General features: G+C 40.8%; 1 protein-coding gene across 1 annotated transcript; it reads right to left on the bottom strand.

Annotated features, from left to right (window-relative positions):
• Positions 1-762: 762 nt before the first annotated feature.
• Positions 763-3,492, bottom strand: BTG1 (BTG anti-proliferation factor 1). The gene is made up of 2 exons (XM_037064663.1): positions 3,041-3,492; positions 763-2,081 (listed from the first exon to the last, which is right to left on the bottom strand). The coding sequence occupies exons 1-2, from the start codon at positions 3,186-3,188 to the stop codon at positions 1,714-1,716; spliced, it is 516 nt and encodes a 171-aa protein (XP_036920558.1). The 5' UTR covers positions 3,189-3,492; the 3' UTR covers positions 763-1,713.
• Positions 3,493-13,922: the final 10,430 nt, after the last annotated feature.

Genomic DNA, 13,922 nt, shown 5'->3' on the forward strand with positions numbered 1-13,922 from the left:
ACCAAAACAAATTTTTTTTAATGCGACTAAATGGCAAGGGTTACTTAACTGTGTAGAGAAAAACCATGTTATCCTCTACAATGAAAGAATTAACCAAGTCTCTATCATACGGGGTTGTGGAGGAAATCTACACCCCAGCAATGTTCATATTTCACTTAGGTCCTTAGAATTTAACTGAAATAAGTCTAAAAATGAGGAATCAAAAACTCAGCATTAGAACTTTTGAGAATAAAAATTTGTAAACATACCTTTTGTTGAACTCCAGCTTAAGTGATTTATGTATATCTTGCAGCTGATGAAAAGCAACAAGCACCCATCTCTCTGTAGTGATTAGACTGTTCTTTAAGACTATGGGTCATCTGCCCCAGAATTTTTTAAGTGAACAATGAATCAATGGGGGCAAAGTAATTGTTTTTCAGAGGTGGGTCAAAATGAAACATTGTATCTTCACTTCAACTGCGAAGCAATGAAATGTAATCCTTTGAGTATCATTTTTGATAGGTGTTACCTTTTGTCTCTTATCCTCATTTCATGCATTTGGCCTGGAAATATGTCCATGTTTTGACTTTAGAGATTGTTTTAAAACTTAACCCCATGTTTCCTGTAACATCTAAATATGTATACAAAGATCTTCACTCCTTATCAAATAAATGTTCTTCAGCATGACCAGTGTGTACTGACATTCACACAGCTTAAAGAACCTAAGTCTTCTGAGAAATGTATTTCTTTAGCTGAACCTCTATAATCATGACAAGAGATTGATTAAAATGCCAAGATAAGAAACAATTTATTATAGAGAGAAGAAAAATTTCTCATCCAAAATATAGAAATCTGTACAACTTTGCCACAATCAATATACATGAACTGTACAAATTTACACCAGTTCATAATTTACCAAATAAAAGATGACTAACAAAGTTCACAAAATAGATGGTGGTTTGTGGAAAAGACTTTTACCCAATTAAGTACAAGGAAAGTTACAAACCAGACCTCCACTTTCTAAAAATAAGAAGTTTACTCAGTCTTAGAAAACTACAAGCTAGCAAATGTACAGAGAGCTGGCTGGTGCTAACACCACAGTTGAGACAGTGTCTTTTTAAGGGTCTTAAATTTTAAAGCCTGTTGCCAAGGCAGATTCTGGTCACTTGCTACTTTCAAGGCCAAAAACACAATACAAGGTCTGACCATTTCCCCAGGTCATGCTTACTAGGTTTATCTTATGTACATTTATACATATTTAAGTGCTAGGTAAAAGTCTTGTCATAAAATTTCCAGTACTACCATGTTTAAAATGTTGAGCTTTCCTATTCAGCTGCCAAAAAGTTAACAATTTTCAAGTGTAATAGTGCAAATTTCCTCTGCAAGCTCTACTGCAGAGAACAGTTCTTTGAAATACAGATTTGCATTAAAGGGATTGACGTATAAATTTGGGTATAACTTGTGGGAGAAACTGAAACCACCCTAGGACTTCACTCCCTAGCAAATAGTGATCATGTACTTGGACTCACAGGCTATTAAATTATTGAAGGTACTGTCCAAACTATGGCACTGTCACTTTAAAAAAATTTTTTTTACCACTCTATCTTGTGCCAGATCTTCACAGCTGTGACATGATTTAAATTCCATAATCCATCCATCCCCAAGAGGAGCCCACCCAAAGCAAAAATCAAATTTATCCATCCATTATAAGATGATCCATCCACAGACTATATCTTAACCTGATACAGTCATCATATTGTAGTTTTTGGAAGGGCTTGTTCTGCCCAAGAGAAGTTCCTCCTTACAGCTGATTCTGCTGTCTACCATTTGCACGTTGGTACTGCTTTGAGTGCTACCTCCTGCTGGCGAGGCTTCATACAACACACAGATGGAGCCATCCTCTCCAATTCTGTAGGACACTTCGTAGGGATCAACCCAGAGTGTGAGTTCACTTGGGAGAAGCCTGAACAGCTCCTGACTGCTCAGTCCAATCCGCTGTGCTGCCTGTCCAATCAGAGGATCCATTTTATGGTTGATGCGAATACAACGGTAACCTGATCCTTTGCACGGCTTTTCTGGGAACCAGTGATGTTTATAATGCTCTATAGAAGAAAAGAACAGAGAAATAGTGCTTAGACGGTTACTGTGAGTTCCCGCTTTAGTTTCCTCTCCCCGATAGTTCCTTTGAGGAGGGCAAATGAAAACTATTAACTTCTATAAATGGCCAGCATTGCCATCCCTGTTGTGCGTGTGCGGTGATGAGGAATGAGTGGGAAGGATTTTAGTAACAATACAGTAGTAAGGGACAAACCAATGCATAGGAACCAATCAATTGGTTGAGCCGCCAAAAACAGTAATCAAGCGCACAGCCTCTGCCAGCCAGAGAGCACCGGCGGCGGGGCGGAAAAGTGCGTTACTTTCTCCACCCCACCCGCATACAATGGGGGTTGTTTATGGCTTTGGAGTAGAGAAGCGCAACTAGACTGTTAACCCCGAAGGGAAGAAAAACAAGCAACCCTAAACCACGCTCTGGGCAGGGCTGTAATTGCACCGGTGACAAATCCGATGATTAATGGCCAGAAGTAGGAGGCTCGAGAGAAGGCACGTCGGTCCCGGGCTGGCTCCGGGACAGCGGCGCGGTTTCCCACCCCGGGACAGGTCACCGAGCACGATACGGTTGGAGGGAGTTGGGGGGAGGGGGCGCAGAACCAACCCTAGCCCCGTTGCTCCTTTGTGCCCACATCGGATGAACGTCCCGGGACCTCAGCTCCCGCCTCAGTTGCCCTTAGTTTCTTTGTTGTGTGTCCGTTTTCTTCTCTCCCTCCATTTTGCCCGTCGTGGTGGGATAAGACCCCCACACGGCCCTCGGACTAACCCCCAAACCCTCGCCGGGACCCGCCGTTTGCGACCGCCCAGAGCTCCAGTCCAGATCCCGCGGCTTCACCGGAGCGCGGCCAGCCAGAGTCACTGCCAGGCTCCCGCCGCCCAGACGGCTCGGCCCAGGCGTGTGGGGGCCGCGCCCCACAAGACACCCCTCGCCCTTTCACCGCGGCCCGCTCACCTGCCAGCAGTTCCTGGAGGCTCTGGCTGAAGGTCTGCAGCTGTCGCTCGCTCGTGAGCCCCTTGGTGCGGAGGAACTTGGAGATGAAGGACACGGCGGCGGCGATCTCACCTATCATGGTGGCGGCCCGAGTGTAGAAGGGATGCATGGGGGCGGCCGGGGCTCGGTGGCGCGGCCCCGACGGCGGAGCGGCCACCCCGGGCTCCCTCAGGACAGAGGGCTGGCAGGAAGAGAGGGCGTGAGGGGCAGAGGACTACTTTTTTTCCCTCCCCTTTATAGTATAAAAGTTATTTTCGAGACAGGAGGCGGCAGGAGAGAGGCAGAAACGAGCGATGGCGGCCTGGTCACATCGCTCGGACCTCCCCAGCCGCCTCCGCCTGCAGCTAAGCAACCTCCAGAGGTCCCAACAGTTGCATTTCCAGCTCCGGGGGGCGAAGAGATGCGGGAGCCGTGCGGCACTTTTTATAGTGCCACTGAAAGGAAGTGCGTAGCTGGAGCGTGACGACCGACTCAAGCCAATCCGGAGATCGCACCATTGTGACGCAAGCAAATTCGGAGCCGGAGGGGGCGGGAAAAGGGCCAGGGGGCGGATCCAGAGACAAGGAGGAGGGGGAGGAGCTGACGTAATCCGCTTGTAAACAAATAAACCCTGAGTGGCTGCGGGAGACCTAGGAGCTGCGGTGCTGAACTAAAGAAACCGAGGGGGTGCGCGTGTGAAGGCCCCGCCCCCAGTCCCAGCTCCTCCTTCCGGCTTCAGCTCCTCGAGGCCCAGTGCTAGTGCATCTCGTGCAAGAAGTGCGCTACCCGGACTCTCTTACTACGAGGCTCCCTGGTGTGCTGAGAAAAGCCTCTTTCCTTAGGCTGTCTACACGCGCACCGGCTGCTCTGAAGGAGCTGTACATCAGCAGTGCCAGCCTCCTCACCTACTTTGTGTTTACATCCCGTCTTTCTTCTAGGTGTACCTGGCTCCCGTAGCAAGAGGAGCAGACGGAGCAGCAGGGTGCGGGTACCCGCGTGGAAGGTGTTGGGGGAGCGAAGCGGGTTGCAAAGAAAAAGGGAAGCAACAGGCCTCTGAGGGCTTTTCTGCAGGCTCTGGGGCCCCAGGTCTCCTGGCAGAAGTGCAAGCAACGCCTTGGAGCCGTTAATGCGCCACCCTTGGGGAGGAATGGGGGGGTGGATGTCTTTGTAAAAGTTTGATTACGAAATAAATAAATAAAAGGTTAGTTAGATTTTTGTGGTTGCTGTTTCAGTAACTTCAGGAGTCATGGGAGAGTAGAAGAGTGGACACCTTCCTGACTGCAGTTTAAAGCCTGTTAATGAAGATAGAGTAACGTGGATCCTGTAAAGTTTAGTATATATTAGAAAAATTTTTACACCGTTTATACACAAAACCAGACTTCTGGGTTTTTTTTTTTTTTGTCTAAATAATATTTTTACACTGTTTATACACAAAACCAGACTTCTGTTTTTTTTGTCTGGCCGAACCTTAAGAGTTTTGCTCATTATGAATACAGAAGAAAATAAGGATAAAATTTGAAGTTTATGAAAGCATTAGGCAAAAACATTTTAAGTTTACTGGAAACCTTCCCTACTTGAAAAAAGTAGAGAAAAAAACTGGCACAAAGCGTGAGCCTGCTCAAACAATTAGGCCTGCAAAAGGGTTAACCCGTACTCCATTAAGAAGAAGAAGAAAGGGAAAAAAAGAAAGAAAAATGGTGAGGCGGGCAGATGGAGAAACCAAACAAGAGGCAGAAGTTGAACTCTAGCAGATGGAAATAAGTATCTTGATCGTAGTCGGTCATCAATATTGCAAAACATACCACACTGAGTTTATTCTCTTTTAATACTGTGCCAGAGGGCATAGAAAGGAAGCAAAAGTAAGATTCATTATAAAGTGGAAGGAGAAAAAGTTTATTGTTTATGTGAAATATGTAAAACTGGTTTTGAAAGAATAACTTCTAGGTAATTTCATTCATATACACTAATTAGGTGGTAGCATGTGAGATAAATACTTCTAAAATAATATTGTTAAATTCACCGATTGTCAAAGTAGTAATTTTCTTTGGCTAAATTCATCAAAAATAATGGTAAATAAGGTACATCTGTTTCCTTCTAGGATTTTTTGGATAGAATTGTACTTTAAAATAAGTGTCATGGCAATTAACTGGGGACTAGAAACCTCTTTTACTACTCAGGAAGTAGATAGGAACAGAAGTAAATCTGTAAAATCACCCTAGCCCCAGAACAAGATCCTATGATATCTCTCCTAACAACACCCTTAATCATCTGCTCTGTTTTCCTTACATTACCAGGTTTTTGAGCATTAGATTAGAAATCAAGTGAGAGTTTTTCTTCTCTAAGCCTGGTCTGCAACTTGGACTCCCCCAGTAATTCTGAGTTTAAATAGACTCATCTATAAAACAAACAATGAAGCTAACGAATGCTAGGATTTGATCTCACTCTAGTCTTCCAAGATCGTGTTCCCTCCACTACCTTTAACCACCTTCCCAGGAAGCTGCTGAACCCCTTCTTGAAAGTTTTTTTAAAATCAGTTAATAAGGGTTAACAGAAACTAACATATTCCTGAAGGGTTAGGCCCCCTCCCCTGCCCACCCACTGCTTTTTATTGTATGTGGGTATTTCCCAAGTTAATTCTTTTAAGAGGCAAATGGATTTAAGGAATTACTGTTTTACCTGGGAAACCTAGGGAGTACTTAAGCAAATGATAAGATAAGATAGATAGTGGCTCTAAATGCAAGCTTTAGATTGTGCACAATGTTAATTGCTTAGTAGTTTTCAATTCTGGACATACATGTTTAGTACTATTTTTTCCAAAAGTTTAGTCAAGCTCTTCCCTTCCAAAAAACAAGCTGGTATATCTGGACAGCTTTTGGATTGTAAAGACACTTTTCCTTGTTGTTAGGCTAAACTACAGGAAAATCCCAACTACTTACAAACAACTTTTGGCTTGGTGTCCTTAGGCAAGTTTTTTAACCTGGTGCATAGTAATCTCCTAAGAAACATAAATGCTGGTGTGAGGACTAAATGTAATAACTACAGAAACTGTTTAGCACTGTCTCTAGCATTCAAATACACACACATATACATAAGTCAATTTAATAATATTATGAAATTTCTAAACCTAGAAAGTTTTCAGTCGAAGCACTAAAAGTAAATCTCAGGAATTCTGTCAAAACAAATCCAGGAAATGAATAGGCTTGCAAGAAAGGCATAAATGTCAGGTCTTTGGAAACAATGCTGAAAAGTTCAGCAAGTACTGCCATGGAGGTAACTATTGGACAACTAACTAGCAAGGGGCTGGGGATTTAGATTCCTGTCCCTCAGCTCCAATGTTACTGGAACAGTTTGCTCACACCAACAAATCAGAGTTCCCTGTAGACCTTTTGAGTATTGTGTTTTTAACCAAAAGGAGAAAAAGAGAAATACACATTTTATAGGGTAAGGAAATGAATTTCCTTCTTTGTTTCATAAACTAGCAAAACTTAGAGATCAAAATCTTTTATTTAGCCAATTTTTTTGTTCTTAAATCACATTACCATTTTTACCACTATCATTTCCAGAAAAGATGACATTTTAACATCTCCAAAGTAGGAAAGGTCTCCAAATCAGAATAAAGCATGGTCTTCTTAATAAAAGTAAAGTCACTAAATGTCACTTTTTGCATTTCATCATGACGCTACATTTGGAAACAAGTATTAATCTATGAATATGATAGCACTAAATTAAGCTATTATACCATTCATTATTATACCACGGCCTGGAACACCTAGTGCCTTTCCCTTTTCCTTGGCTTATTTCTCCTCCTCCAAGTAACCTTCCCGGACTCTCTGGACTTGGGTAGATTTCTACAGTACTCTATTTTCCCTTGCCCTGGCTCTGGTACTCATCAGACATACTCGAGTTACTGTGTTCACCAGTCCCTCTTCCTTTGTAGTCCGTAAGTTCTTTGAGGGCAGGCATCTCATATCATTCATTGTTGTACTCCCAGGGTGTAGTCTGAGCTGTTGTGTAATGATGTTAAATAGATATATCTAAATACAAATGTCAAAATAAATCCACTGCTTACACTTTGTCCAGTGAAAAATAATAATTGTTGCAGCTTAAAATCAGACAGTTGATATTTGAGGGGAAAAAGTAAGTTAACTTTATGGTACTTTTTTTCCTGGCTGCTGTGTTAGATTATTGCATTGATTGCTTTTGTAGTTTATTATTGTTTTAGGATAGACTGTATTTCCACAGCAAATGAAATGGAAACCAAGGTGACTTAGATGTGTTGCTTAGGAATGTTGTCATAACATCTATGTTTTCCCTATTTAAGTTTTTTTTGCTTTGTTACCCCGTATGCTATTTAGACACATTTTAGTATTTTTACCTCAGGTTCCCCATGGGTGTCAGTTGCTTGTGTGTTGCTTGCTCATATTGCCATTCTAACCTGAAGTTGCTCACAAGGTGACCTTTCTGTGCTCGTCTCTCACTTCATCCACGTGATCCAGGATTCCTCGATTGTTGCTGAGAGAGTCCCATGGCTTTATTACACTTCACAAGTTTGTCTGAAAGACCTCCCCAGCCCTCCCTGTGTAATCCCACCTAGCAAAGGTCCCTATCTGAACCCTCCCCTCCCCTGAAGGCATATTATGCCCATAGACTTTTTAGTGCCAGTCAGCTAGCTACATTCACTAAAGTTGCATTTATTGTGAACTTAATTCTAAATAGTCTTAGGTGTCCATGGTACTTGTTTTAGAAATCTCACAGCTCAACCAGCAAGTACAGGGTTAAGCAGGAGAGTTATTTACAGTGTTAATAACAGAGAGAAGACATTTATGTTTGTATGTATTTGGAGACAGAAGGAAATAAGTAAATCCCCAAAGTGAAGAATCTCTGCTAAACCAGTAAAGCTGGCCGTTAGTTAAGTCTTTTTGGGAGGAAGCAAAGGCGGACCCTAACCTTGGAAAATCTTAAAGGCTTAACCCAATATACGGAAGATAAATATTATTTTTTAAAAATGGTGGGTGGAGGGGTGTTTTTAGCACAGAAGTAGTATGATCAAATTTAACTTTCAGAAAGCCCAGAGGATGGTGATGGTTTGAAGAGGGGTAATGTTGAAGTGACTTCTATATTTATTCTTATTTAAATCTTTCAATAATTTAGCTTTTCATGTGGACTCATCTCGTCAACTAGAGACCTACGCCTTTTATTTATTCTTTTCTTGGTTACCCACAGGAAGGAGACCACTTTCAGCAGCCTCTCCTTCTGGCAGCCTGCCTGGCTTCGCTTAGCCGTGAATCCCAGGGCACAAACTACAGCATTTGTACTAGGTTTACTTCCACTGGGGTTCAGAAAATGCAAGAGAACTACAAATCAAAGGGTGACACACACAGATTCGGGACTAAACTGTTTCTTCTTATTAAAGCAATTCAGATTGTTTGGGGAGAATGGGAGGAAAAAAGAGTAAAGAGTCATCTAACCACAATGATCACATAGATTAACATTAGTGGCAGTGCCTCAAAAACTGTGCTGTGTTGTAGAGACATTCCCATTTAATTCGCCAAGAAATACCACCAGGTGAGTATAATTGACAGCACTTAACATGTGAGATTTCAATCCTAAAATCACTTACCCAAGATCTTGACCACCAGGTTTCAACTCTGGAGTCACACAGATGGCAAAACTTTTTCCTGAAACTACCTTTTCTAAAAGGGACTGCGAGAAATAAAACCCTATGCAGTTAGAAGACCATTTGTAGATAATTTGAGACCATAAAGAAACAACAACAAAAACTCAAAGTAGTTGAGGAGACCTCTTTCTTATGGATGGCTTACCCTGAAAAATACAGTGACATTTATGCCAAAGCTCACTGAAAAAAATCAATCAAAGGACATATTAAAACATGAATCTGCCAAATAAAATAATTTCTCTGAGGTGAAAATTACCCCCAGGGGCAGAAAAGAGAAGGCAGAAGAAATGCCTTCTATTTTAGATTATTAAAGCATCTCACTTCTCCTTTGGCTTAATTTGGCAAGAGGAAGCAGGTAGCGGGTCTTCCCCACAACTGAGGGGAGCCTGGGAACTTCTGGGAGTTCAGGCTGGGGGAGTCCAGCCTTCAGGTGGAGAAGGCTGGAGGAGAGCAAGAACGGCTGGTTTTGTGTCTTATCTCCGCAGGGCACTGTTGAACCTGGTTGCTTGTCCTCTAGCTATTCTTACTGACCTTTTTATTGTTAAGCCCCAAGGCCCTTTCTCAAAGTGAGGCTTCCTTCCCAGACCTCCTTTCCTTCCTTTTAGCAGGGTCATAGGATTCCAGTTACTTTCCTCTTTTTAAAGCTGCCACCATACTCTCTCTCCTTGGGCAACCCCCTAGGGGATGTTTATCCCAGCTTCTAAACATCTATTTCAGTTTTAAGGTTTAACAGTAGTCTGGGGAAAGAGGCAGATGATGCCCTTCAGAAAATTGTGAACTTTAAGGAACTATATAAAGTTCATACAAGTTATGATCCTGGCCTATAGTATTTATGACTTTCTGAATATGAAGCACGTGGACCTCCCCTTCCCTGCAAACGAATAGGGCAAAAGATCAAAATTTCTCGGTGTTTGAAGTGTGCTCTTCAGCCCAGCAGCCTCCTCATCACCCCAGCACATTCAGTGAAATGCCGACTTTGGTCTCTAGACCTACTAAGTCAGAAACTCTAGAGTTGGGGCCCAATTACCTAGACACTAAGGTTTCAGAACAACTTTTTAAAAAAGTACTGGAAAATTCTCTAATTTAAAACCAACAAACTTTTTATCCTGGCATATACTATCTCAACTAGAAATCTTGTCCCTTAAAAGAAAAAATTAGCATGCTAATTTAATATGTAAAAGCTGCCTTTATTTGTCATCTAAGTTGTAAGTGAGTAGTTATTTGCTTCTCTGAGGTTATACCGTCTGTGTGAGATGGATTTTTCCCAGCTTTGGAGATATTAAGCAAGCTGGGATATATCATTATAGATGTGTGTAACTCTCAGGGGAGAAGATAATACTCAGGAAGCTTGGTAAAATAGTCATCAAAATATATGTTGGCATAGTCCATGCCTTTATTCTCATTTCTAAGAAAAACAGCACCTTTTCCTTTTTTAAGGAACTTGAATTTAGTACCTCAAAGTAGACTAACATCTGCATGCATTAAATAGGTCACAGTGTTCTAGATAGTCCACTGAACCAAAGGAACAGCAAGTTGCAAACGTGCAATCAATAAATGCAGAGCTCCTACATGTAGATGCCCACAATGATAGTGGAAACTATTACGCATTTGGATGTACTTCAGGAAGTCAAGGGTTAAAATCCCATTGGAAAATGCAATTTAGGATGTTTACATTTATGTGTATAGCAAGTTAGAGTAATTCAAATTCCTGGTAAGACTTGTTCCAGCCATGAAGAAGTCCTCTAAAGAAAAAAAATTATGATTAGCATGTCAAATTTTATTTACATTTGAAGGGCATAAATAAGAGGCTTCCCATTATCTTGTGTTCTCACTTATTTGTTTAGTAAATACTTGTCTTTTTTAAATGAAGCAGAAGCAATCCTCAGCATCTTTTATCAGCCTTAGTACATGTGTTGGAAACATTCCATATTTGCATGTTTTTAAGAAGGGCCCTCTTTTTAAACTCTTTCCATTGAGCAAAATGTAGGAGATATTTTCACCTTCTGAAAACCAATTTGAATCTTGACTGTGATGATGATCTTTAAACTCAAAGAATGGTTTCCATGCCATTTTTCACACCTGACCTTACTGGTTATTGAACAAGTACATTCCAAACCGTGAAACCGGTAGTGAGAATTCAGCATGAAAGCAATCAAGAAGTGGTTCTTTGCAAGGTTTTCCTTCTTGTAGAAACAAAGCTGTCTGTCCAATTTTAGATGATAGTGACCATGTTAGCTAAGGGCACTTCTATCTTTAGGCTAGAAAGTTCTACCCTTAGAATAGATAATCTCTGAGAATAGATTATCTTCTTGCCTTTTTTTAAGGAGGTTTATTTAGATACATTTTACATATTATAAAATTGAACTATTTCAAGTGTGTAATTACATGATTTTGAGTTAATTTACGGAAGTGTGCAGCCCTCTCCATAATCAGTTTCAGAACATTTTCATTACCCTCAGTACAATCTTAATCTCCTGCCTGGCTCTCCCAGCCCCAGGAAACCACTAATCTCCTTTATATCTCTATAGATTCTGAACACTTGTATGTGAATGAAATTATACAATATGTGGTTTCTTGTACCTGACTTCTTTTTTTAAGATTTTATCTTTAGAGGGGAAGGGAAGGAGAGGGAAAGAAGTGTCAATGTATGGTTGCCTCTTGTGCATTCCCTGCTGGGAACCGACCTGCAACCCAGGCATGTGCCCTGACTGGGAATCAAACTGCGATCCTTTGGTTTGCAGGCCTGTGCTCAATCCACTGAGCTACACTAGCCAGGGCTCCTGTGCCTGACTTCTGATTAGCATGATGTTTCTGAGATTCATCTATGTTCATCAGGCAACAAGAATTTATCTATCATCTGTCTATTTATCTATCTATCTATCATCTATCTACCTACTTACCTACCTACCTACCTATCTGTGTCTTCCTAGAATTTCTTCCTGAGGGAAACTCCACATTAAGAAAGCTTCATTTTGTAGTTTCATGCCAGGCTGACAGGGTCAACTTTTCAGGCTACTTCTACTGCCCCTTTCCATGGCCCTTTTCCTTGGGACATTATTCTACCAACTCTATAGCTTTCAAGATGTCATTTCTCAATAGATTGACCTAGACACTGCTATCCAAGGCCTGCCACAGAGTTAATCATTTACTCACTTTGGTACCTAGCATATTTTACACACCCAAACCCCAACATCAAATTGCACAAGGAATAAGTCAACTGATTTGTGAGAAAAAGCTCCTCCAGACATTTATTTCAGAGGAGTCTTCAGGGGATGGAAAGAGGATATGACGAGCACTTTAGTTCCAACTAAGGGTGAAATCTGCCAGATAATTTAGCTGAGAGAATTTAGCTAAAACGTTAAACTTTTAACAGAAGCCTTATTTAGGTTCATTCTAACAAACAAGATTAGTGACAAGTCCTTTTAAAAGAAAGTTCTCTTTCATTTGACTTAAAAAAAATAAGCACATTTGAACCAAAAGGGGAACTATTCTGGCAATATATGTATGAAAAAAATAAGCACCTTGGGGGGCTCTTTTTAAATTAGCCAGAGTCCACAGAGAACTCTTTGGGAAAAAACCTTTGTTTTTCTTTATTTCAAAAACACTTGCAGTTTAATCATCTAAAGAAAGGCCAATCTTATGAATGTTCAGTTAATGAATTTTTAGCAATATATTTCTTTTATTCAAGATTTATTTATTTATTTATCTTTAGAGGGGAAGGGAAGGAGAGAGGGAGAGAAACATCAATGTATGGTTGCCTCTCATGCATCCCCTGATGGGAACTGGCCTGCAACCCAGGCATGTGCCCTGACTGGGAATCGAACCAGGATCGTGTGGTTCTTAAGCCTGCGCTCAATCCACTGAGCTACACCAGCTAGGGCAGCAATATATTTCTTAAAAAGTCATATCACCATTGGAAAAATTCTTTTTATTCCAAGTATAAAGAAAAAATTCACCCCAAACACATTAAATATATATACCATGAGAAATTATATCAATATTATGATTTCAGGCAAAGACAGACTCACCAATTCCCTCAACAGTGTTTTGTAGTCCAAGTATCACAGGGAACAATTTTCAATTGGATGCCCTGTTAAAATGAACCCAAACATGTTTGCTTTGTTTGTAGAGAACAAGCAACAAATGAAGACACAGCATTTTCATTTCTTACAACACTTGAGTCTGCTGTATGTGTGTACTGTCTCCATCTAGATTGAATTGTTTGTGTTTTGCTTTCATGTTTGCTCTAGAGGTAAAATTTGAATCTTATTTTAATCACAATTTGACCTCAATAATACTGAGTTCCTCTAAAAGATTTAAAAAATCTGTGAAGAAAATAGCACAGGAAAAAGAATGAGCTTTCCAATGCCAAACTTCCTCATTCCTTCTCTGCACATACATCACTCGCTATCAAGTCATCTCTTCCTCCTTTAATAGGTACAATAAACTTTCATTGGATTACTATGTTCACTTACTTTCAAATTCTTTATTATTGCTTATAAAAACTTACTTTTTATTATACATGTGTGTGTGAATATATAACTGTATATGGTTATATACATATATATTTTTTTATATATGCACACTATGACCCTGAGAAGGAATCTATCTGCTGAGATGGATTCCCCATGGTCAACCAAGGGCCCAAATTTTATAAATAAGAATTTGCTAATAAGGGCCCCCCAGTGCTTTGTACAAGTGGACAAAAACTCCGACTGAACTCTCGGCTTCCTCACTATGCCCTACTTGTTTCTGCAGTCGGAGTCAACTACTGCAGGGAAACCCTGGTTTCATCTTTCTACCAATGGACAGAAACCTGCGCCATCCGATCAGAATCACACAAATTGTATCCTTGTTTACAAGTATTCTGACCACTCAGAACTGCACAATTTGGATACCGCATTTACAAAAAAGAGACCTAACTGGGAACTTTGGTGAGAACTTTCACTATAGAATATGTCCTTTTCTTTGTCTCAGTGGAACACAATTGAAATTTTAAAAAGAAATTTGTTGATTTTAGAGAGAGAGAGGAAGGGAGACAGAAACATCGACTTGTTGTTTCACCCACCCATTTATGCATTCATTGGTTGTTTCTTGTACATGCCCAAACCCAGGATCAAACTCGCAACCTTGGCACATCAGGATGACACTCTAACCAACTGAGCTACATGGCCAGAGCCTCAGGGG

The sequence above is a fragment of the Sturnira hondurensis genome, unplaced genomic scaffold (assembly GCF_014824575.4).
Source record: "Sturnira hondurensis isolate 20B ecotype Veracruz unplaced genomic scaffold, ASM1482457v3 Scaffold0015509, whole genome shotgun sequence".
In the NCBI taxonomy this organism is placed as follows: Eukaryota; Metazoa; Chordata; class Mammalia; order Chiroptera; family Phyllostomidae; genus Sturnira; species Sturnira hondurensis.

Coding starts and splice junctions, on each gene's coding strand:
- BTG1 (XM_037064663.1), bottom strand. CDS start 3,188: ATGCATCCCTTCTACACTCGGGCCGCCACCATGATAGGTGAGATCGCC. Junction 2,082..3,040: donor CCTCCAGGAACTGCTGGCAG/GTGAGCGGGCCG, acceptor TTTCTTCTATAG/AGCATTATAAACATCACTGG.